Source organism: Cnephaeus nilssonii (assembly GCF_951640355.1).
Source record: "Cnephaeus nilssonii genome assembly, chromosome: 5".
In the NCBI taxonomy this organism is placed as follows: Eukaryota; Metazoa; Chordata; class Mammalia; order Chiroptera; family Vespertilionidae; genus Cnephaeus; species Cnephaeus nilssonii.
The window spans coordinates 60867351-60892321 of NC_137076.1; the positions used below are offsets into that span (position 1 = coordinate 60867351).

Here is a 24971-nt window from a genome sequence, read left to right on the forward strand (position 1 = left end):
CTCAGCCATTTGAAAAATCCAGGCAGGAAGAGCTCCTTATTTTACAGAAATAAGTGAATGTTTCTGTTATTACCCATTCTTCATGGTGGTTTGATTCATTAAGTACCTTTTCCTTACAGATATTATTACCAAAGGGGTATTCTTGCAAAGGTTGAAGGACAGAGGCTTGTTTATCAGTTCAAGGATATGCCCAAAAACATAGTGGTCATAGATGATGACAAAAGTGAAACCTGTAATGAAGATTTGGCAGCAGCTGCTGATGAAAAGTCATTAGAACGAGTGTCACTATCTGCAGAAAGTCTCCTGAAAGCAACCTCTGTTCGTGGTGGGAAAAACTCATCTCCTCTAAACTGCTCCAGAGCAGAGAAGGGTGTAACGAGAGTTGTGAATATCACTTCCCCTGGTCATGATGCTTCATCCCGGTCTCCTACTACTACCACATCTGTATCAGCAACAGCAGCCCCAAGGTAAGTGAGGGGAAACTGTTAATTGTATGTGCTTTTTTAGAAAACTCCTTGGCAAAACGATATGTTCTTTTTTTCAATATTAGCATTCTAAGAACCCACTGTTGGTCAGGAATTGAAAAGTACCTGATATTTTAAATGTACTTTGTTGTTATTAAAGTAGGTGATGTCTCATTTAACCTGGGTTGATTTTTATGGTTTTCTAGATAGAACTTAATATGGGCTTTAGTTTTCTAAATATATTTATTTCATGGTAGTTCATGTTCTAGGTGTCAGGGGTTTGTCAGTACATATGGAAAATTTGGGAGCACTAGTTTGTACATTTGTATTTGCATTCATCATTTGCTCAAGAAACCTATTTCTAATTTATCATTAAATATAGTCTAATCTTTTTAATTTACTAGGACAGTTCGTGTGGCAATGCAAGTTCCTGTTGTAATGACATCATTGGGCCAGAAAATTTCAACTGTGGCAGTTCAGTCAGTTAATGCAGGTGCACCATTAATAACCAGCACTAGTCCAACAACAGCAACCTCTCCAAAGGTAGTTATTCAGACAATCCCTACTGTGATGCCAGCCTCTACTGAAAATGGAGACAAAATCACCATGCAGCCTGCCAAAATTATCACCATCCCAGCTACACAGCTTGCACAGTGTCAACTGCAGACGAAGTCAAATCTGACTGGATCTGGAAGCATTAACATTGTTGGAACCCCACTGGCTGTGAGAGCACTTACTCCTGTTTCCATAGCCCATGGTGCACCTGTAATGAGGCTATCAGTGCCTACTCAACAGGCATCTGGCCAGACTCCTCCCCGAGTGATCAGTGCGGTCATAAAAGGGCCAGAGGTTAAATCGGAGGCAGTGACAATAAAGCAGGAACATGACGTGAAAGCTTTGCAGCTGGTACAAGAAGAAAAACCGGCCGATGGAAATAAGACAGTGACCCATGTAGTGGTTGTCAGTGCCCCTTCAGCTATTGCCCTTCCCGTAACTATGAAAACGGAAGGACTAGTGACATGTGAGAAATAAAAGAGCAGCTCTGCGTGGACTTTAGACTGTTAGTAATAGTACTAACATAAATGTTTGCAAGGGATGTCATCAAGAAAAGTCACAAGGAGACTTTAAAACATTTTTAATGCATATAGGAAAACAATCAAACCTACTGGAAATAAGTTACCTATCCCATGTTTCAGTGGGAAATGAACTACATATTGAGATGCTGACAGAAAACTGCCTCTTACCTAGGAAACAACTGAACCCATCAATAAAAAAGGATTGAAAGGGACCAAGCAGCTCACTACAATATCAAGTTACACTAAGACTTGGAACACTAACATTCTGTAAGAGGTTACAGTTTTCAATGGGGAGGGGTTGGGATGGGTGATCTCATTGTTACATATAGCAATTTTTGATGCATTTTATATGCATACCAGCAATTATTACTGTGTTCACACAGAACTCACTTAACTGGTGCTATGTGAAGACTCTGCTAATGTAGGTATTTTAGAATGTGAATTGAAGAATGGATCCAAAAGCTTCAGAAAGAGGATAGCAAAAAAGATCTAGTGCGATTTTTAAATAAAATACCATATAGCTTAAGCTGATTTAAAACAAAGGCCTTAGACTAATTTTCGGTTTTCTTTATTGAAATAAGCTAATGGCTTGTTTGTGTAAAGCTTTTTTTATTAAAAGAAAAATTTTAAAAATCTTGTACCTAGCACAGTATTGTTATAGAATTTACATGTAACATTTTATATGGTAGTTTAAGTCTGTCAGTTTCTTAATTGTGGACAAATTAACAGTTGGCTCTGGCCTTTTGCTGTAACATGCCTGTGTCACTCAGCCCTGTCATCTGTGCAGACATATCAGTTTCTGTTCTCCTGTCACTTGGAAGTTAAGGCTCAGCATGAATTTTTGTCAGGTAATTCTTTATACCTGGAGTTTTCTTTCTTTTTTCCTTTTTTTTTTTTTTTTTTTTAGTTGAAGTTTAAGAGGGAAAGTACCAGTGTTCAAATTTGAACTATAATAGTTTGTATATTCAACATTTGAAGTATATTCTATTTTGTTGTACTCTTGTTTCAAAGTGTATTCAAGTAGGTTTTCTGAAATATAGAAATTTATCTTGCATTTTGGTCTCTGGTGATATTTTTAACAATATTCAAAAGCTAGTATAGAGACATCATTTTAGTTAAGAATAGAAGTCCTATTTCTCCTTTCCAACTAAAGAAATCCTACTTCTGTTTTGTTCTTTATATTAATATTTGGCAAATAGCTGCATGTTGCCACTTCCTTTCTAATTATTATCGTGAACTATAATGTTCTAGTTACCATAATGAATTTACTATTTTAATGTTGGCCACACTTAAAGAATTTATATTTTAAATCAAGACCATTTGCTTCTCAATCATACTTTCTGAAGGTTAGAAGAACAAGTAATATTCTGGCTCTTTTACAAATGAGGAACTGGAGGTCCAGAGGGATTACAGGAGTTTCCGAATTTCACACCGGACTAGGTGGTGTGACTCTACATCTTAATGCTCTTTCTATTACAAATAAAAGTTGTCTATTTTTACATCTTTTAGAAATTTAAATAAACTGATACTTATATTTTGTGGCCTTTAATTGTGCATTTCATCTGATACTAAAGTTGACAAAGATTTTTTTAACAGCTCCCTTTGTAATCTTTTTATCTTTACCATAAACATACCTAATGGTACTTTTTAATAAAAGCTCAAAAAAAACCCTCACCTGATTCTTACCACATTTGAAAGTTAATCTCAAATTCTACTTCTTTAAATATTCCCTACTCTGCTTTAGCAAATCATTGTATTCTTTAAAAAATTTTTTTTTAATCTTTATTGTTGAAAGTATTATAGATGTCCCCCCATTTGACCCCTCTACTCCGTTCCCCCGTCCCCCCAAGTCTTCTTGCACTATTGTTTGTGCCCATTGGTTTTGCATATAAGTTCTTTGGTTAATCTCCCCCTCCCCCACCCCAATTGTATTTTTTGCACCGAAATTTCATCCATAATACTGTTGCAGGGTAAGGATTATATACTCTATCATACCTACTCCCCCTCCTCAAGTGCTGAGCATATGAAACATGGACATTTTTTGATTTTGGTAACATTTGCTAAGAATATGTCATGTGCTATGGAGGGTAAAGGTACTTTAAATTTTAGTGAGTAATTCCCCCTATGCTATATTAATTGGTTCTAATTAGGTGAAGCCAGGGCTATCTAGCTTCCTCCACTTCTCTACCTGAATACTTTTGGGGTACATCTTTCAGAATAAATACACTTATGGTCTAAATTTGGAAACATGTTCACAGCATATACTAATTGGAGTGCTTCTGGTGATTGATTACCAGGTATATGCCTTTTAGTTTCAACCTTTTGAACTGTAGATCATTATATTTGCTTTTTGTGTCCAGCATATTGGAAAACCATATAATAATAGCTTGATGTGTCTAGTTTCCAGCCTCACTAGGCTTGTGAACAATGATCAGCAGTCTGTCCATTTAGTCCTCAGGTCATCTTCCAGCAACAATTCCAACCTTCACCACTCTGCTTACCAAATAACCAGCAAACCTCTTAGGGAACATGGAGGTCATGAGCTGTAAACTCCCCTACTCTGGAACCTTTGCTATAATATAACACCATCTTATTCCAGCATGCATCCACCACCTGTCTCCAGAGAGGCAGATGTGCCTTCTTTCTGTACTCAGCATCTCCTTCCCTTTCACTCCTACTTCTTTCCCTTATTCCAACACTAACCCATCATTTTGTCTTTCTTAATTATAGTCTGAATTCGACTTAGAAACAGTTACCGTTGAAGTCTCCAGTAATCCAGTGGTCAAGTCAAACTGCTTTTTTTTTTCACATGATCTTGTGCCTCAGCCTTCTTAAATTCTCTTGGTTTTCCCTAACTCCCCTCTTGCAGTTTTCCTCCTGTATGACCGACTCTTAGTTGACTTTGCTTTCCTTCAGCTTTCCCATTTGATGTCTGTGGGGCTCTCAGAGTAGTTGGAAGAATTGAGTGAGTTAATATGTTAAGGATTTAGAACGAGTGCCTGGCACATAGCACTTACTAAATGTTTATTATTATGATATTATCTCAATATATTAGACAATTCACCCATTCTTATGGATTCTACTACCAAATATATTGTTCTAGCCTATTCTTTAGGCCTTAGATGGGTTTATCTAATTGCCACCTGGCTGTTTCCTCCTGAATGTCCAACTCATCCATCTGAAATCTCTTCCTCTTTGCTCAATAAATGATGTTGCCAGTAACCCATTACTCCTTACCCTCCATAACAACCTCCCTCTTACTTGTTCTTTTCCTACTATGCTCCCATAACTGACTCCCCATACCGCTAACAGATTGTCTTCAGCTGTAGTCTTTATGGTGGTGGCTCAGCCACTTTGGTGAAGTTACTTGAGTGTTTTCCTGGATCTCCATGTATACAGAAGGCATACATGTTATTAAATTTGTTTTTCTCCTGTTAATCTTTTATTACAGGGATGTCTCAAACAAGAACCTAAAAGGATAGAGTGAACATTTATTTCCCTCCCCTACAGAGCAATAGGCTCTATCATTCAGCCTAGGTGTGTAGTGGGCTGTACCACCGCAGTTTTTGTAAGTACGCTATGATGTTCACATGATGCTGAAACCCGCTAATGACGCATTTCTCAGAACATGTCCCTATCAATAAGTGGCTGGCGACTGTATTGTTGGGTACCTGAAATTCACATACTACTTTGACTTTCATTCTCATTCAGATTTGTTTACTCAAGGCTGTCGTGATCTCTCTTCAGGTTGGTGTACTTTGGGGTAGGTAAACGATATTTAATGCCTGTACATATAAATATTCTAATTAGTGTTGTTTCTCAGCAACATGATTACTATTAGTCATGCTAAGATTTGAACCAAATAGGATGGATGTTCTTTCTGCTTGCCATTCCTTCCAGGTAGCTCCAAGACTTTATGTATACAATGTACTGAGAAACATTTGTTTCAAAAGTGGTTGCAATGCAGAATACTTGGGTGAACCATTTTGGGAACTACAACCTTGGCACTGAGAGATACCATATTACATAAGCACAGCAAAGATGCCTTCAACGTGCAGCTATAGATCTGCCTTTGTTCGCTTTAAAAATAAATATGTGTGTAAATGAATAGTGTGAACCCACCATGTTAACAGTATTAAAAGTCAAATCACCCTAGCTGGTTTGGCTGTGGACAGAGCGTTGGCCTGTGGACTGAAGGGTCCTCGGTTTGATTCCCGGTCAGCACATATGCCTGAGTTGTGGGCTCGATTCCCAGTGTGGGGCGTGTAGGAGGCAGCCAGCCGATCAACGAATCTCATCATTGAGGTTTCTATATCTCCCTCTCCCTTCCTCTCTGAAGTCAGTGTAAAAGATCAAATCTACCCCAGATTCTTTTTGGACTAAAAATACAAGCTATTAAAGTACGAGTTTTAAAAGACCATTTATTAATTTTTAATATATACAATTCATGGATTAAAATATTTAATTTATTACCAATAGGTTATTTGCTGGGATTTTGTTTGGAAGGGGCTTCACCTGTTCTTGACCACTTTTTTTTCCCAATGAAAGAATTCTAGGTTATCTTTCCTTTTACATTCTTTCTAGACACTTTGAACCAGTCACCTGGCTATCTTTAAGAAATTGCAATGACAGCCTTGTGAACAGGTTTTCTAGTTACCCATCTCTGAAAAGAAGGTCCCACTGACTTTACTAGCCACTGCCACATAACAGCTCCTAAATAACCTATCGTGAAAAGCACATTCCAATACAAATCACTGTGACATTGAGTGGCCACAAATGTATACGAATAGCATTCCAACAGAAAACTGTAAATGTGTAACAGTGATTAAATAACAAAGACCAACTGGTCATGGAATCTCTTCAAGAAATAAAATGGGAACGTGGAGGCACAGCAAGAATTGTTATGAAGAACTTATCAAGACCAGCTATTTCCATTTAAAAACAAACAAACAAAAACCCCTGGGGCCTCCAGGCTAAATAGTTCCTTTGTGCACTATTTTGTTAGACCCCAAATAAAAACATCTTAAAGCCTTAAGAAAATTACTATATAAATTACTCTATAACTTAGATTTGCATGGTTTTTAAATGTTTGTAATGCTATTGTTTTCACATTAAGATATAAAATATAAATACTGCCATGCATATCTTGTTGACATTTAAAACCACAAATAAATAACTTGAAATACTGTCTAGAGAAATTGTTCCTGCATACTTGTTAATTATGGAAGACTCAAAAGTATTTTTATATAGTGTCATCAAACTGAAAGCTTCAACACAAGACTAATTGCCCTTAATTGATCTAAATTTAATGCTAGGGGAAAGAAAAAAAAAAAAGCCAAAACTGGAGTGCAAACACCTTTTTCACTGAAGGGTTTAATGGAAAACATTTGTGAACTAGTGGGATTCCTTCCCTGAGGCATGCTGGAAACATGGAAAGTGAAGTGAGAGAAACTGGGAATCCTTCCTCAGGCAACTTATCCTATTTGTTTTCCTGAAACATCCCTGGTTAAGACTTGTGATTACAAAGTGTTTATGAAAGTCCATCAGGTTCCTTATTAAAGCTGAAGTCACACACTAGAGACAGGTGGTCTGAAGGATAATTGAAGGATGGGAGCCGGCTGGCTCCAATCTGTTCTTCAGTGAGCAAATCCAGAGCTGACCTCACACTCAGAGAGTGTTTAGAATACCAGATATAGTCCAGGGTGTGCCGGTACTCCCCTGAGGTCCGGATCTTCCAGGAAGTATACGGAGGTTCCGACTGCCCATCCGGACTCAGCAGCTTGTAGGCGCTACTCAGGTTGAGGCTGGAGGAAGCAAAATGTTTGTAGACGTCCTCTGTAGGCTCTGCATTGAAGTCCCCACAAACAATAAGGGGAATCTGGGCTCCCTGGGTGATGTTCTGCAGGTTCCGGAGAAGATCACAGCCTTGAGCTGATCGAAACTGCTCCCAGCCAGATCGTGCTTTTAAGTGGGTGACGGCGATGCAGACCTGTCGACTGGACTCCTTGCACTCTAGGGTCTGTACAATGGCCACCTGGTTGGTTTTCAAGGCCATGGCCGTCAGCCTGATGTTGGTGCTGTGGACTAACTTGAATCGGTTCTGGAGGAAAAACAAGGCACAGCCATCTGGTCCATTGTTATGCTCTACATCTAGACAAGGCGACCAGGGCTTGGGGAAAAATGTGCCTCGATAGCCCAGTCTGCTGAGGAGTGGTTGGAAGGTGTCAAAATAGTGGTCCACCTCTTGGAGACACAAGATGTCAGGCTGGTAGGCTAGGATTTCTTCTAGGATGAGACACTTCCGCTCTTCCCACCTGAGTGCTTCCACGGGGCACTGTGCGAAGTTGTCTTTGCCTTCCCCGAGAGCTGAAATAAAAAAGCCAGTCGGTTGTCAGCTACTACAGAATCATGACTAAGTGCCTGGGAGTCTCCTTGGGTTTTTGATATGACTCAAGACCCTCCCAGTGCTTCCTCCTTCAGGCGCTGTGGGTGATTCTTCTCTGCCTAAACAGCATTAAGTTTTAGCTTTAAACAGTATTCTTTGCAGTTCTAGGGATCTAAACTATGTCAGATGAGATAGACATGTTTAACTCTATATACTAATTTCAACACTGACTATGAATGGATATAGACACCATTCAGAATGAATGGGATCCTAAATAGGCAGCTTTTCCTACTTATGGATGAACAGCTGGAAAAAAATGAATGAACCAAACATTGAGAAGTCAGCAAGCATGCCCTATTCTGGGGGAGAAAAGGGCAAAAAAGCAGCCCTTGTTCCTTTTCCTTAAAATTTCAAACTGCTACGAGAGCTAACACTAGGGAAAGTTGATCAAGATGCGAATGGATGAGAATATGACCATAAGCATAACGGGTTCAGCACCACCCACACAGCTCCCATCCCCTGTAGCAAGTTCCATATGTAACCCATTCAGGAGACTCAGTTTCTCCCTTGCAAATGCTATCTTGGTGCTGTGGACTGAAAGGTGGACACAACAAAAGTAATGAGGCTGACAAATGATGGGTCCTTTAGATTTTGAAGTGCTGGGAAGTAGACTTTCATTGTACTTGGATGGCCTACAAACATGGAAGGTAAGGAATACGCCTCGAGTTGCTGGATTTATTAGTGAAAACCAGAAGACTTCCTTTCCTAACTTGCCCTTCTGGGAGCCGACGCTGCCCTTGTCACCCACCCCATCTTACACCTCCATTTGCCCACACCTCTTCCCTCCACGTGAGACATCAGTGCAGCAGCATGTGCCGAGGCAGAAAGGCAGTCACCACAAACCTAACTGCTCAGGAACAAAGCATCAGGCTTACCTTGAGCGAGGATGTTCCACTGCATGACCCTTATAGGTGGGTGGCTACTGGGGCAATCTGTCTTCAGATCCACAAAGTCCCTCTGGAACCGGGGAGGTCGACTGTGCAGGACTGCCCTGCATTCCTCGAGGAGCTCTTTAGGATCAATGGGCTCCAGATGTTCTGGGTCAGGTGACTCCAAATATTCTGGGTGCTGGGAGGCAGTGCTGCTGTTCAGTGTCTTGGCAAGAGCACTATAGAGTCTGCTCGTGCCGTTTCCCATGGAACAGGCTGTAGGAAAGGAAAGGAAAGCACAATTACACACTCGGCTCCTTTTCCTGCCTTTCAATTCCCACCCAGCTCAACTGGAAGGGAAAGCTTTTACTGTCCATAGAAGTAGAGACCTTAATGCAGGGAAATGCCATTGGCACAGGTAGATTAAAGGCGTTCCCAGGTTCTACCTTTCTACTGGGACAGGTCACTGAAAATACTATTAAAATTGATCTCTCCCCCTGACCGGTTTGGCTCAGTGGATAGAGCGTCGGCCTGCGGACTGAAGGGTCCCAGGTTCGATTCCAGTCAAGGGCATGTACCTTGGTTGCGGGCACATCCCCAGTGGGGGGTGTGCAAGAGGCAGCTGATCGATGTTTCTCTCTCATCGATGTTTCTAACTCTCTATCCCTCTCCCTTCCTCTCTGTAAAAAATCAATAAAATATATTTTTTAAAAAATTGGTCTCTCAGAGCTAAGATAATTCTTACAAGGGAAAAATGCCTTGATCTTTATCGCTTCCTCTAACCTACCACTTGTCTTTATAACTTATAAACCCAGTCTTAGAAAAGCATAGCTGAAACAAAATCCCCATTCCTTTTTCTACATAGTTTCAAAAACTTGAAAACCAGTTTTGTAAAGAGGCAGACGTTAGGAAGCCCATGTTAATCCTGGAGAAGAGACTAGGTTAGAGCAGGCTGCTGCTCTAGCTTGTAATCTACCCAGATCCCTCTGTTAGGAAAGAAATGGCTGGATTAAACCCATATCTCATTTTGCTTAGATGTCAGCTTTTTGCAGAGCTCTGTGAACCACACTGAGAATACAGTGGATAATCTATTATCAATAGCCATATTTCTTTAAAAACACACACAAGAAATCAGAAAAGGTATTGGAGGAAGGAAAGGGTCAAGAGACAGTTGCCCACCTTTCCTGGGATCCTGGAGGGAGGAAGGGTGAGGAGCCGTGCAGGCAGCACACTGCCTGATGGGCATCTTCTGGTGCTTCCTTTTTAGATCACTAAGGAGCGCGGCCTGCAGCTAATCAGCCTGAGGGAAGCTGTCCCTGTCACTTCACCTGTAAGCAGTGATTGCTCTTTCTGTTCACTATGGTATAAATTAGGGGCATGTTTTACTGGGGACCACTCCCAAACTTCTGTGTATGAGGAATATTGGTATGGAGGAATTTGGGTTTTCCTACTACGTCCATATCTTTGCCTTCTTTTGAAAGACACTAAATTTTCTCTATGAAAATACATTGTTTAGCAGGATCTGATGGGCTGTATCTGAAACTAGCTGTCAGTCAAATTCACGGTGACAGATCACAAAAGCAAATTCAAATATTTAGCACCAAATTTTTAAATATCAAGGTCAATAAAGCATGCTCTCTCATTCCTTTTCATCAACTCAAAGTAATCCCCCCCCCAAGAAAACTAGATTAAAGCAAAGAAACACCCTAGTTTTCCCAGCATACATTTAAGTGTACATGCATCGGCAAGCAAGACTTCTTTCTCACACGTGCACATGCACAGGTGGGCACATACACACCTGTTTTCAAACGGATTTGAATATGTTCTTTTTAGTCAATCTGCTTGCCTGAGTACATGGGTCCAAAGGAAGAGCTTTTCTTCTTGGCTGGCAGTACAACTTTGAAAATCTTTCTTCTGTACCTCCACTTTTTTTTTTAAACAGTTAAGAGTCCTACTAAATGTGGTCAGATCAGCATCACCTCAACTGTAGGTCAGTGTCACACGGGCCACAGCAAACTCACAGGGCACAGCGGAGTGCTTTAAATTTGAAGCAAACAGCAATACCTGACATCTGTCAGAGGAACTACCAGCTCAATGTAGCTCAGTTTCAACAGAATTGTTCTACATCATTTTGATGGCATCATATCTTTGCAAGCTGAGTTTTGGAGTGGTTAACTGTGATAAAAAGCAAGTAAGCGAAAAAGAGGATAAGTGCCCAATAGGAGTTAGTTCATGGTTTGAGGAGTTATATGAAGCCAGAAAAACTATCCTGAACTACACTTCCTTCTAGAAACTTAGAAAAAAACCTCAGATAAAAAGAATATGGAACAGAATAACATCTGTCCAGACAATGAAAGCATGCCAGAACGATGTACCCAGAAAGCAAATCAAAACGGTATCCTATTGCAAAATGAGTTGAAGGTCATTAAGAAAATGATAACTGGCCTAAATCAGAATGGGAAAACCCAGAAATGAGATAAAGCATTGGAGAGATAGTGGCAAATTTTATGTGCTTATTTTAAGCAAAAACCATCCAAAACACACATGAATAACAGGAGTTGTAGTAGCAAAAAATCCAATGCATGAAATGAAACAAACATTAAAAACTATAAATCAAAAACTTAAAGAGTACAAAGTTTCAACCATGCAGGATGAATTAAGTTGTGGAGTTCTAATATATAATATGGTGACTATAGTTAATAAAACTGTTTTATTTGCTCGAAATCTTGAACAGTAAATCTTAAGTGCTCACCACACACACACACAACACGATGTGAGAGGCCAGATGTTAATTAGCATGATTGAGGTATTCATTTCCCAATGTATACACATAGCAAAACATCACATGGTATACCTTAAATATATGTAATTTTTATTTATTAATTATACCTCAATAAAACTGGAAAAAATGCATAAGAAAAAATCAGGTTAAAAATGTATCATGGATTTTTTTCAATCATCAATGCATAAAGCTTGGTTTTTGTCACTCTGAGGAAAAAAAACAAAAAAAAAAACAAACAAAAAAAAACCCCACAACAATACTTGTAACTACATATTAAAATAACATGCCACATACCTGAGAATATCAACCCAGAGTAACCAACACCAACTGGACTGTAAAGAAAAAGAGAAAAGTCCCTTGGACATACAGGCAAAACCAGCAAGTAACTTAGAAGAAAAATAATATATGGCTCATCTATATGTGACTCAAGAATTTTCTATCCAGCAAAACCAATATTGACTCTAGCAGACCTTCCTGAGGGAATTACTAGAGCAGGGGCTGGCAAACTACAGCCCGAGTATTTCTGTGCAGTCCTCGAGCTAAGAATGGTTTTAAAGGCTGTTGTGCGCGCGCGCGCGCGCACACACACACACACACACACACACACACACACACACTCACACACTAGCCCACTGGAGGCACATCAGTAACCACGCTAAACTTCCTGTCCTCGTGGAGCTTCGGTTGTCGCGGGGGAAGACGAGATGACAGTTTGCCTTATGGGAGAAGTGCTATGGAGAAAAACAGGAAGGGCAGACGGAATGCTAGTGAGCGGGAGCTGCTGCCTTCTACAGGAAGCCCTACGAGGCCTCCGGGAAAGGTGGGGTGGGAGGTGGCGAGGAAATCAGTCAGTCTCCCGTAGATCCGGCATAAGGACACTGTGGGCAGAGGAAGAGCAAATGCAGAGGCCCCCAGAAAGGAGCATGCTTGGCAAGGCGACTGCCATGACTTCGAGTGACCAGAAGGTGAGGTCGGTGAGGACGGGAGCAGATTAAGGGCCTTCCTAGGACTTCCGCGGAGGTGGGAAACCGGGGAGAATTGTAGGCCGCAGAGAGAACCTGATTTCCATGAAAAGCCTCACTGGTCAATGTGTTAAAAATACACTACAATGTCGGGAAATAAGGGCAGACATAGGAAACCTATTAGAGGACAGTTATAATCCAGGCAAAAGACACTGGTAGCTTCGACTAGTGTAATAGGCAAAGTGGTGGGATTCTGAGTAAATCTCAACTGGCAACAGAAACTTTTGTTGATGACTTGGACATGGTCTATGAGAGGAGTCGTCAAAAGGCCTCCAAAGCTGCTGCCGGACAACCAGAGGGATGAAGATGCCAATAATACCTGCTGGGAAGATTTGGTGAGTTTGCGGAAAACAAGTTTGGCAATTAGCTATGACTGACGTTCAGGAGAGGGGTGCAAACCGGAAACAAATGTCTGGGAGATGTTAGTGGACAGGACCCTAACGTGAGTTTAGAGAAAAACGGGTCAGAGGACTGAGCTCTGGGCAGACTGGGGAAGTTGGGGTAGAAGTCTGCAAAACGGCATGGCCGGGGGGGAGGAGAAAAGCAAGGCAAGTCTGATCTTCCTGGAGACAAAAAGGGCCTCATCCACGAGTCGGTCATCTCGTGTCAGGCGCTACTGGACGGGGCGAAGAAAACAGACTGAGAACAGACCTGGATTTCCAACATGGAAACCCAGTGACTTTTAACAACAGCCAACTTCTTGGATTTGGTGCCGTTGTGGGGAGATGAGGAAATAGCAGACAGAAGTATTTAAAGGAAAATTTGCCCCCAAAGGAGAGAGATGGGGCTGGAGATGGCGGCAAGAGCCTTCTGGATATTCTTCACCATTGTCCGCTGGCTGACGGTGAGGCAGGAGGAGAGCCCACCGAAGCAGGACTCTGGCAGGATGTCCCAAGGGTGCTGACAACTCCTCTCCCCGAAAGGCAACCAGAAACCCGGACAGAACGGTCAAAACCAGCTGTTTCCGTGCCGTGGGTATGGACCACAGGCCCGCAACAAGCGGGGAAGCGCTTATTCCTCAAGGCTGGGAGCTTCAGGTCAGAACAGGGCTCCTCTGAGACATCCCCCCCCCCCCCCCCCCCCGCTCTATTTCTTGAGGTTCTGCTTCCCGGCATATGTCAACCGTTTGGCTCAAATAAACTCACAAAAATTCCTTAAAAAACCCCAAAAAAACAAAAAACAAACCACAACAATACCAATCCTCCACAAACTCCTGTTACTGCTTCCCATGCGCAGCCACTCTGGAAGACAAGTTGGCAGTTTCTTTAATAATCTAAGCATAGATTTAATATATGGCCTAGAATTCATGCGCCTAGGTATTTATGTAAGTGAACTGGAAAATCAGGTTCACGCAAATCTTTATAAGCAATTTTATTCATAATCGCCAAAATTTGAAGCAACCAAGATGCCCTTCACTGTGCAAACAGATAAACGACTGTGGTGCACCCACACAATGCAAAGTATGCAGTGATAGAAAGAAACAAGCTGTTGACTTGCAGGTTTCATCCATGCAACATGGGTGGATCTCAAATGCATTTCCGATATCAACCAGGACGTGCAGGGATCTTTAAGAGGAATGGAGACTTTGACAAATGAATTAATTCACAAGCTAGAAAATTAATAACTCAAAGTGAACACTATAAAGACTTCACATACTATTTTTACACTTTTAACATAGTTCCAGGACTTAGGCCCACTTAGGAACTGCAATGCAGTAAGGCCATTTACTTAAAATTGAAAAGAAAGCTGAAGATTCTGGGGGACCTTTCTCACCCTCTCCCATCCTAAGAATGATGCCGGTGATAACTCATTGCCTCTCACTTGTTCTTAAAAATAACATTAACTTTTTTCTTTTTAGGAGTATCAACCATTAAAAAAAATTCATTTCACATATAAACACATGTCCAATTGCAGTATTTCAAGCCATTCTTCTGAAGTTTTTATGCCTTAATAGGGGTTTTGCTATTCAGGCCTTCAAAAAAGATTGTCAAAGGTTCAGAATGAATAGCTCACCACCAAAAGCCTGATGTAAGATAGCACAAATAATTCATCGAGTGGTAACATTAAGGTATTGAAAAATACAAAGTCTTGATAAAACCTCTGCTGAAATCTGGCACTCATACTAGCTTCTAGTTCCAATTTTATGTGTTTTGGATGTGGGTATTTTCTATGAGACCTCACAAATTATCTGTTTTCTTGCCCAAAATTCCTTCCTTCCCCTCCCCGCATTGAGCCAATTCAGGAGAAAAAGTATCAGCCATCATGCTCTATGATATACATTATATAATTTATACAGGCAACAGGCAGATCCAGACAGCTTTATTTCTTATGCCTAGCTGTTCATGTAGCAACACCACTCCCATCCCTTGCCACTGCCCAATTCCATGAGCACATTTCCCTACACATTGAGAACTGGATGCATTATTAACTCACTGCTACTTTATAGGAATAGAAAACTCTCCTTACCCTTATAATGGTCTTCAAAGATTTGACTGCGATTATTTAGAATACATGTTACTCTCCGTATTGCCAGTCACTACGTCCGGCGCAAAAGCAGACCCCAACACAAGGTCCCAGAGTGCCGACCACGAGAGCTTGGAAGCGACCAGGGATTGAGGATTAGCATGCTGGATGAGAAGGAACCCCATCAGCTGACACCCAAACCGACTGCCCGCCTCCCCCCGGGGCCCTGCCCGCACCTAGAACTCCCGGCGGAGGGACATCTGGCCACATAATGCTCTGCAGTTGCCCAGCCACTGCTTATTCTCGAGCCCGCCCAAACCATTCAGTCCGTGAGTCACTGCTCACCCTTAGGTTGGAGCTTAGCCTCTTGACACCGGGGCTTGGCAAAACCGCGAGTTGAAAACCAAAAATTCAACAAAAGTCAAGGTTATCTGGGTACACACGTGGGAAGCTGCGGAGCTGCCCAACCTCGGGCCCAAGGAAACCTCGGCCAGTCAAGTCCACACAAACTGTAAACGACAGACGTCACAGGAAGGCGCCGCCGAGAGCAGGCCTGTGCTGCCATCTAGTGGCCGCGAGCTGAACCACCTCAGCAAGGGCAGGTGGCTCACTTCATTAGGCTCCTCAGAGTGGGTTCCTGAATAAATGTGGCCACCTTCAACACCAGTGAGTGAAAACACTCGCTAGATACCCACTGACATGAAGAAGCCTGGATACTGGATATGTGGTACCTTTATTAAAGCTGGTTGCAGCCCTAACTGGTTTGGCTCAGTGGATAGAGCATCGGCCTGCGGACTCGAGGGTCCCAGGTTCGATTCCGGTCAAGGGCATGTACCTTGGTTGCGGGCACATACCCAGTAGGGACTGTGCAAGAGGCAGCTGATTGATGTTTCTCTCTCATCGATGTTTCTAACTCTCTATCCCTCTCCTTCCCTCTCTGTAAAAAATCAATAAAATATATTTTAAAAAAAAGCTGATTGCAGAAATCAATAGATTCCTAGTCCCTCTGCCTGCACAGCTTTAAGGACCAAGCCCATGTCTCCCCTCTTACACCTGGCCTGCTTTCCTTAAATCGCCCTTAATATTTGAACTACAATTCCTGTCCTTGGCTCATTAGGCTGTAAGCTCCACGAGGGCAGGGACTGTCTACCTTGCTTACCCAGCCAGGCTTTATTTTACGACTGCGTGTGAGGCTGTAAGACGTTGATTCCTGGCTGGCTCCTAGAGACTGGATTCTAAGGGCCAACCTAGGAAGACACTCTTTTCTGGGAAGGGTCAGATGTTTCAGTCAGTGGCCAGTCTTCAAATGTCTGCTACTGAGCACTGGTGAGCGGTGGGCAGGCCCGCCTGGAGTCCTCAGCAATGGAGCACGCTATGGGCGAAAGCCCGGTGGCTTGAGCTTCAGCTTTTCTCAGTAAGATCAGGCTACAGCAAGCATGTCAAACTCGCGGCCCATGGACCGCATGCCTCGTTTATTTGGCCCGTGTTAGCCTTTGAGTTTGACATGCTTAGGCTACAGTTTCAGAGGCAAAACATTCAAACACATGACTTGTTAGGCTGCCTCGCTTCAAATTCTGGCTCCTCCCTTCACTAATAGCATTCCCTGAACGACTTAGTTACTTCTCTGTGCCTCAGTTCCTTCACCTGGGGATCAGTGCAGCCCTGTCACTGGGCTGCGGTGAGGACCCACTTAAATGAGCTATGCCCAGCACATCCTACTAAGTGTCAGCTAAAAGGTTAGCCATTCTGTCCCATTTAGTGCAGCTCACTTTCTGGGGCTCAGGAGAAGGCTGTTATCATCAGACAGCCTGCCATGTACCATACTACTTCCAGGCATTTTCATTCCTCTCCCCAGCAATCCAGCAAAGCTGGTCCTGATTCACCATTTCCCAGGTATGGTGCCTGGGGCTCAGAGACTGCACAGTTTTCTCCAGATTGCATAACCAGTGAGGGCCTGGCGCTGGAGAAGGCTACCTGCACCTTGGACCGCTCACCTGCATCTCTGCTGGCTCTGAGTTAGGACGACTGGGATGGAGCCTGGCCAGGGGCACACACAGGAGTAAACAGGTCGAATTCCACCGCCTCCTGTGGACGTCACTGCCATCCAGCACACCCACTGGCACAGCACAAAGTGTACAAAGCAGCATAACACCCCGCGTGGCGCTGCTACAGATATCAAGTGAAGGTCAGGACTCTCGACCTAACGTGTCTAAAAATACAAGCACCTACACACGGCGACAATCCCAACGACCTTTCCTTGCTAGGCCGCAGTCACAGAACAGACAAGAAGTCCAAAGTGCTCTCCAGAGGAGGCTGAGCTGTACCTGCAGTCCTGCCAGATTCATCTAGAAAATATTACTCCTGAAGAAGAAATGCCTCCACAAAAATGGCCTCGATTAGAACGTTTATAGCTGCTGCCGCCGCCAGCTGGCTTGCCAATCATTTGCACAAACTGGGCTTTTCTAGCACGATGACACTGCAGGGAAGTGTGAAGGAGCAGAAGAAACCACAGGCTGCTGCGGGCCAATGGCTGTCCACTCGAGCCCCAGGTCTGTGTTAGGACACGATGCCCACCACTAACATTCCTGGGACACTCAAGGAAATGGTCCATTTTCACAGGTGTAAATGGAAATATGAAAGCTAAAAGGAACGGTATAATATTTCATGACATGTGAAAATTGTATGAAACTAAAATTGCAGTGTCCATAATAAAGCCGATGTGTTATCTGGGGCTGTTCCCACACTGCAATGGGAGTAACAGAGTGGTGGTAACAGAGAGGCATGGCCTACAAAGCCTGGAATATTTCCTAGCTACCAAAGATAAATTAAATTAGGTTCTTCCAAAGGAAGCTTCTAAAAACTCTATGCTGAGTCAACACAGACAAAGGGTGGGAGATGCTGAGGGGCAACTGTTAGAACAGCTCATTCAAGAATGACAGTTGGGCCCTGGCTGGTTTGGCTAAGTGGATAGAGCATCGGCCTGTGGACCAAAGGGTCCCGGGTTCAATTCCGGTCAGGGCATGTACCTCAGCTGCAAGTTCCTACCCAGCCTAGGCCCTGGTCAGGGCTTGTGCAGGAGGCAACCAATCGATGTGTGTCTTTCACATCAATATTTCTCTCTGTCTTTCCTTCTCTCTTCCACTCCCTCTAAAAATCAATGAAAAAATATCCTTGGATGAGGATTAACAAAAAAAAACAAACAACAAAAAAAGAATGACATTTGGCTCTGTGGTGTGGCTCGGTGCTTGAGCATGGACCCATGCACCCAGAGGTCGCTGGTTCAATTCCTGGTTAGGCCTCCGTTTGGCTCAGAGCGTTGGCCTGCAGGTATAGGGTCCCAGGTTCAATTCCAGACAAGGGCACATGCCCAGGTTGAGGGTTTGATCCCCAATCGGGGGTGTGCAGGAGGCAGCAGATCAATGATTCTCTCTCATCATTCATGTTTCTATTTCTCTCCCTCTTCCTCTCTGAAATCAATAAAAATACATTTTAAGAAAAAAAAAAAGAAAAGAAAACCTCACATAATAGACATTGATTCTGATGGAACTTCGGAACAAGAATAAGAAAAGTCCTATAAGCTTATGAAGATAATCAATACATACTCACAAAGACATTTAAAGTTCTGAGGGAAAAGGTTTTTGGTAATGAGCAAGTGTTACTTTTGTGATCTAAAAAACTTTTTATTTAGGCCCTGGCTGGGTAGCTCAGTTGGTTAGAGTGTTACCCTAATACACCAAGGTTGTGGGTTTGATCCCTGGTTAAGGCACAACAAGAATCAACCAATGAATGCATAAATCAGTGGAACAAACTGATGTTTCTCTCCCTGCCTCTCCCCCCTTTCTTTCTCTAAAATCAATAAATAAAAATTTAAAAAAAAATTTTTAAAAGCCATGATAGAAATTAACTGTAGAGTACATCTCAGCCAAATCTAGAAAATCTGACCTATAATTTGAAAGATGACATCTTCCTTCTCCATGATGGTTAACATCCATGACAGCAAAACATTGAGAGGAAACAGAAAACTATTATATTCAAGGTATCACTAGAATCTACAAGGCAATTTACTTTGCACTCCGCACAGGATGAGGCATGGTGAGTCACAAGCATATCTGCAGACTGGCAGCCAGCCTGCCCAAGTACTGGAAGTGCAGAGAGTGAGAGGAAAGGAAAGAAAAGGGAAAGGAAGACAGTGGGAGAGGTGTGACAAGCCTAAGGCACTTCCCAGACATCTACCACAATAATTCGTTTTTAAACTTTTATTGATTTCAGAGAGGAAGGGAGAGGGAGAGATAGAAGCATCAATGATGAGAGAGAACCACTGATTGGCTGTCTCCTGCACGCCCCCTACTGGGGATCGAGCCCACAACCCAGGCATGTGCCCTTGACCGGAGCCAAACCAGCTAGGGCTACCGCAATAATTCTTTATTGTAATTTTGGCTGCTGGTAACTGCTAGGCACTCACTTCAATGGACTTCTCATGAAAATAAGAAACTTCATTGGTAAGAAACTTCTAGCAGGCGTTGAAGCATTTAGTAAAACAAATGTCCTCCCTGGCTACTCACCTGGGTTGTCAGTAAGTGCTGTCCACTGGGCTGTTCCTCACATGCTCAGGCCCCACTGGCAGACATGAAAACTCAGAAGATCCCCGTGGGGCTCCTCCCTTCTTTTGATAGTGGAAGGAGAAAAAAGGGCTTTACAGGAACAGCCAAAGCTGACGGCAACAATTTTCTTTAGCTTCCTTTCCCCTGGGCACCCCTGCCCATCTCGCCAATGAACTCACAGTGGCTGGTGTGTTCTCAAGTGTTGCTCGGACCACTGTAGTAGAGACAAGAGAGCAGCCAGCTAGGATTTCAATGGAGGTCTTACTCCTTCCTCGGGAAGTCAGGTTTCCCCTCCCCTATTCTGAAAGTAAATCCAAAATACTTCAACTGCTTTTCGTTAAAGTAGACAGTTCTACTATGGAGCTGAAACCTATGGATGTCATCTTTCGAATTTCTATTTATCCAAGTGGTTATCAAGGACCTATACATTCTGATTAGTGACTCCTCACAACAAAGGCCTCCCTTCCTCCTCCTTTTCCCAAGAAACCAGAATATAACCACCCCATGAAGTCCTCTTTCAGTAGACATCTCAGAAACCTCCATAATACTATATGCACCTACCTAGTCACTCCAAAAGTTGTACAGCTACACTGATCCACTGCCACTGTTAGGGGCAGAGGTAGAATACTGGGGGCTATAGTTATAAGAAATATTAATCTTGCTCTGTTAACCTTGATTGTTGTTCTAAATTAAAGAAAGCACATTCTAACCTGGCTGTGGAGTTGTACCTGTAATCAACCTCGGAATGCAGTCCATTCTCATTCAAGAACTACCTATCAGGGCTCTTTCCCCCTCCCCCTGTGGGAGTCTGTGCTAGTTTCTCAATAAATCTCTACCTTTTACTACAAAAAACAAAACAAAACAAGAAACTACCTATTATCATGGAAAGATTAAAAACCTTGTTGCCCAAACAATGGAGTCCCAACCCAGCCCCCATTGCCTGCTCCCCCAGGCCAGTAATACCCATTTTGCTTATCCATTCTTATTCCCTTTGCCTACTTCCCCATGTAATCTTTGTTCTTGTAACCCTATAAGCAGATGGCTGATGGGGAGGAAGGGACAAAACAAATGTTTACGAATGACCTACTCCTCTCCCATACTGCTGGCATCATTGGAATAAATGCTCATATATGATTCAACCCTACCTCTGCGTCACTGACTCAAGTAGTGACAGGAAGCCCAGACCCCTTGGCTGTCTGGTTTCACTCCCATAAATACACCAATGCCTTCCTTTTCTAAAAGCCTGCTTTTGTTCAGGTAGCTATTCTTCCTCCAGGGTCTTTTTAGTCAATTACTCTTTTTGTCAGTTGTTGCCACAATTAGTCATGAGACACCAGGTAATAGTTCGCCATTTAAGTATACTGTGTCCAACAGTCCTGTATTCAAACTCTTACCATTGAATGTTACAGGAAAACATACCTTAATTCTCCCACATGGAAGGCAATTCATTTCTGTAGAAGCTTGATAATTACAAGCTTTCCCATTTCTTCCCTCTCCTAAGCAGTTTGCTCACAATTAAGGAACATACTAAATAAAGCGGTCTCCTCAAATGAGCTGGTATTTGCTTTTAAAACTGTACTGAGAAAAAAGTAACACAGTCCAGTGGTGGAGAAGAGTAACTGAGTCCATGCTCCATTATCTGAGGAGGGGGCACCTGGAGGACAGCCCACAGATGACTCCTGACTGCATTTCCTCTGGGACAGGAACTGTGGCAGCTGCTGCTTCTGTATGGGGGCTGCTGTCCTTTTATGAGAAAAGGCAGCAAAACAATGTCCCCTTGAAATTCTAATAGCCCAGCATTTGATGACTGCAAAGGGACTGTACTCATCTTCCCAGTGACCTGATTGCCAAGGGGCATAAGCTAGGGAGGAGCTGATCATGGAATGGGGTCAAGTGTTGGGACTTATTGCCCCTACCTTACCCCCAAGACTCCCTCAAGAGAATAGCTGTTAGCTCCTTGAAGGCTTTTCTTGCCACATGTCTAAACTTTGGGGCATGTACACATAACTGGAGTTTTATTATGGTGGTTATTTTGTTAAGATATGGAACCTGGGGCCCAGCAATAACGATTCTGTGTAATAGATCCACAGGAGGCTTCATGAACCTGCACGCGTTTGTGGTAGGCAGATAGACACGAGCAGAGCAAGGACGATGGGCTAGTTACAGAAGGTCACCAGGGACAACGGACGCCTAGCAATGAAGAAGAACGGGTGGGGCAGGTGTTGGAGATATTCAAGACCTTGCCCTTAATACTTCCCTCCACCTCAGAATGGCAGATTGGAAATAAGCATTGTTATTCAAGTCCTCACCCTAAGACCTCTCCACCCTAATGCCTCAGGTCACTCCAGATCTTTTCTCCCCTGCGTATGGTTGACCCAGGGGGCTGGAGGAAAGTAACTTCCACCCAAGGACAGAAGAGACAGGACAGGCCCTGGGAAGTCAGTTTGCAGAAGAAAGCAGTTAACTCCCCTGAGGGTTTAAAAGGAGCCCTAGCCCACTCTGCAGGGCAGCTCTGAGCCGAGGGCTGCAATTTCCATTTGAGTGTCCTAGTTTGCCTGATAAATCTTATCTTTCAGGGTTTGAGTCTTGGCTCTGAATTCTTTTCTTGGCCAGAACTCCAGTAAAGTACTGAGGTTGCTGAACCCAGGTTTGGTCTGACCCCACTGGTCAGAGACCTGGTACAACAGTTTTAAGAGCACCTAATGCTGGCTCTGAGGCTCTTTAGAAATATGTTGCAAAGCGCCTCTTCTCTCACCCTGCATCCATGCCTCACCCGCCCTGCCTGCTCCTGGCTCTTCCCCAAACAAAATGTTTCCATCTTTCAATACTAACCATGCTTCAAGGCCCATCTCAAATGCACTCTCCCAGGTACTACAAATTATGCAGCTGAGTTTCCCACAAACGGGGAAATCACAAAGGCCAGCACACCCGGAGCGCAATGAGTGAGCCTCAGCCTGGGAAAGCCATCTTCATGCTCAGGCAACACACTTCTAGAGCCCTTACAGATGGCCTTTGCTGAAAGGGACTTCCTTACCTCCCACACCCTCGTGCTATTTGTAAACCTTTATCTTAAAGTAAAAGGTGTTTAATCTCATGAGTTATTTCTTTTTGCAAATCTCATCTGTCTTACTGGGCAGTGAAACCCTTAAAGGCAGACTAAGACTCACATTCTTTTACTTCCCGTAATAAAGCACCTACAGTGCCTGAGACATTCTAAACGTTTGGAAATGAATGAATGATGGAGCAACCAGTGAACCAATGTCCTGAGACAAGAACACGAAACAGGAAGATTGTCTAGATTTTGTACAACTGTCTACAGTAGCTTGAGGGCCATAATAATTTCTTCCTATGTGAAACCAGGGTGTTTCAGAGGACTTTTAAAAAAGTTCATAAAACACATTCCCAATGTTCGGTGTGACCTGACCGTGTTTTTCCTCAGCTAACAGCACAGCTATGTACATCCCTATTACACAAGCTACCTGTTTCCAAGGAGGACCTACTGACTGACTCTCCCCTGAGGGGCTTAATGATATGAGCCCGGACAAGAGACGCCAACTGGTTCTTTTCCTCCTCCAGCCCCAAACCTCTTGAAAACTCCCAGCAAGGAAAACACTAACTTCTACGGTGCTACTTATTCTAACGGTTATTTCAGTGTGCCTAATTCTTACAGAACTGGGGGAAAATATGGAAGTTCACCCTTTCTAAAGAACAATCTACTTGAGAGTCTCAGCTACCAGTGTAACATCTTGATTTTATAAGGATGCCTCAGCCGGTTAGTGTAGAATTATACCGCTTCACATTATTCTACATATTAGTGTACTCATGGTTAGCTTTGTAATAAATTTGTGTCTCCTTTAGTAATTTTAGTTCAAGAAGGGCTTAAATAAATAAATATATAAATATAAATAAATGCCTCAGCATAACATTTGCCAATAATCTGAATAGAGTTTCAAGTCTTGGCTTCAATCACATTTTGGATTATGACTTTCATTAATTAAAGAAAGTCACATTGAACATATTATTCCAGTTTGTCCTTAAATGATTCCAAAACTTTTGGAGTGAAATGTACGTATTTATAATGTAGGGTGGGCCAACATAATGTCTCAAACAGCTACAGCCTAACTTGAGCACAACCAAAATACACTTTTTAGTGTGAATTGCCAGTCTGAAAGAGAAACTTACTAATTTTAAAAGTATGACTAAATTGTTTGTATTTTGTGGCCACAGAGATGTGTCCTCAGGAAGAAACCGAGGTGGAAAAGAGAGGAAAAATCTTAGGTACGTGGTGTTTTAAAATTGGCTCACGGAGAAGGCATCACCTTTACAAGATCTTAATTAACCCAGATATATAGAACACAGATGACGTATTAGGAGCGGAAGGCTCAAAAAAAAAATCCAAAAAAATGTAAAGCGAGTCATTGTGTGCTACAATACATTGATACACTTATAAAAAAAAATAACAAACAGAACCCTGCAAGCCACAGGGTCAAATAAGTGTAACTTTCAATTATTACTTTTTTTGCATAAAATTTCCATAATTCGCGGAATATGAAGTAAAACCAACACAAATCATTTTCGGCTCAGCAAGGGGGGAATTAAAGGGAGGTCCAGGCGAGAAATACTGAAGGCCCGGCACCCAAGGCTCAAACACAATGAACCCGAACACAACGTTCCGGAGGCAAACCCCAGGCAAGGAGGGCTCGCTGGGGGAAGAGGAGAGCGGGAGAGGACGCCTTCCCGGCCCGGCCCGCCCCGCCGCCCGCCGCCCGCCGCCCGCCGCCCGCCGCCCGCCGCCCGCCGCCCGCCCGCTCCCATTCATTCCGCGCGGCCGCAGGCGGCGTCCTCCGGGGGGACCGCCGGCCACTCACCTGTTCGCGCACACAGCGTCGCCGCGCCCGAGGCAGCCACCAGGAGCCGGGGGGACGCGGGTCCGGGAGCGGCCGCCCGCGGGAACGACTGCCCCCGCGGGCCGGGGCCGGAGCCGGGGCCGGGCCGGCGGCGCAGGCCGGTCGCGTCCCTGTGCAGCAGGGCGGAGCAGAGCCGCCGCGGGCTCTGATACATGCCGGGCGCCGCTGCCACCACCACCGCGGCCCCTCGCACGCCCGAGGAGCGGAGCACGGCCGAGACGGGCGGGTGAACAGACTCTCGGGTCGTCCCTGGGAAGGGACGCTCCGAGCCGGGGAAAGTCCTGGACAGGCGAGCCCGAGGGAGAGGCTGGAGCGCGGATGCTGCTGCGGCGGCGACGGCGG

The 24971-nt window shown here is 43.6% G+C and overlaps 2 protein-coding genes across 10 annotated transcripts in view; one reads left to right on the plus strand and one right to left on the minus strand.

Moving 5' to 3' along the window:
• ELF2 (E74 like ETS transcription factor 2) overlaps window positions 1-2871 on the plus strand; it is a 93831-nt gene extending 90960 nt beyond the window's left edge. For 2 of the 4 annotated variants that reach the window (XM_079771712.1, XM_079771713.1), the window contains exons 9-10: window positions 120-467; window positions 869-2871. In XM_079771712.1, coding sequence (XP_079627838.1) covers window positions 120-467; window positions 869-1496 — 976 coding nt within the window. In that variant the 3' untranslated portion in view covers window positions 1497-2871. The remainder of the gene's footprint in view (window positions 1-119; window positions 468-868) is intronic. The other 2 variants (XM_079771714.1, XM_079771711.1) reach the window with 2 other exon arrangements.
• Window positions 2872-5947: 3076 nt separating this feature from the next.
• Window positions 5948-24971, minus strand: NOCT (nocturnin). Of its 6 annotated transcripts, none has more exons than XM_079771723.1 (4): window positions 24591-24971; window positions 11931-11968; window positions 8861-9130; window positions 5948-7906 (listed from the first exon to the last, which is right to left on the minus strand). In XM_079771723.1, exons 3-4 carry the CDS (start codon window positions 9120-9122, stop codon window positions 7071-7073), a joined length of 1098 nt encoding a protein of 365 aa, XP_079627849.1. In that variant the 5' UTR covers window positions 9123-9130; window positions 11931-11968; window positions 24591-24971; the 3' UTR covers window positions 5948-7070. The 6 variants fall into 6 exon arrangements, with proteins under 6 accessions (XP_079627849.1, XP_079627848.1, XP_079627846.1 ...); XM_079771722.1 differs by lacking the exon at window positions 24591-24971 and adding an exon at window positions 19684-19698; XM_079771720.1 differs by lacking the exon at window positions 24591-24971 and adding an exon at window positions 15125-15453.

What these genes read in the sequence shown, in the direction of transcription:
- NOCT (XM_079771718.1), bottom strand. Translation starts at nt 24,783, where the DNA reads ATGTATCAGAGCCCGCGGCGGCTCTGCTCCGCCCTGCTGCACAGGGAC. An exon ending in GACGCTGTGTGCGCGAACAG is followed by an intron (nt 9,131 to 24,590) that starts GTGAGTGGCCGG and finishes CCTTTCCTACAG; the next exon opens with CCTGTTCCATGGGAAACGGC. An exon ending in GTGGAACATCCTCGCTCAAG is followed by an intron (nt 7,907 to 8,860) that starts GTAAGCCTGATG and finishes TTTTTATTTCAG; the next exon opens with CTCTCGGGGAAGGCAAAGAC.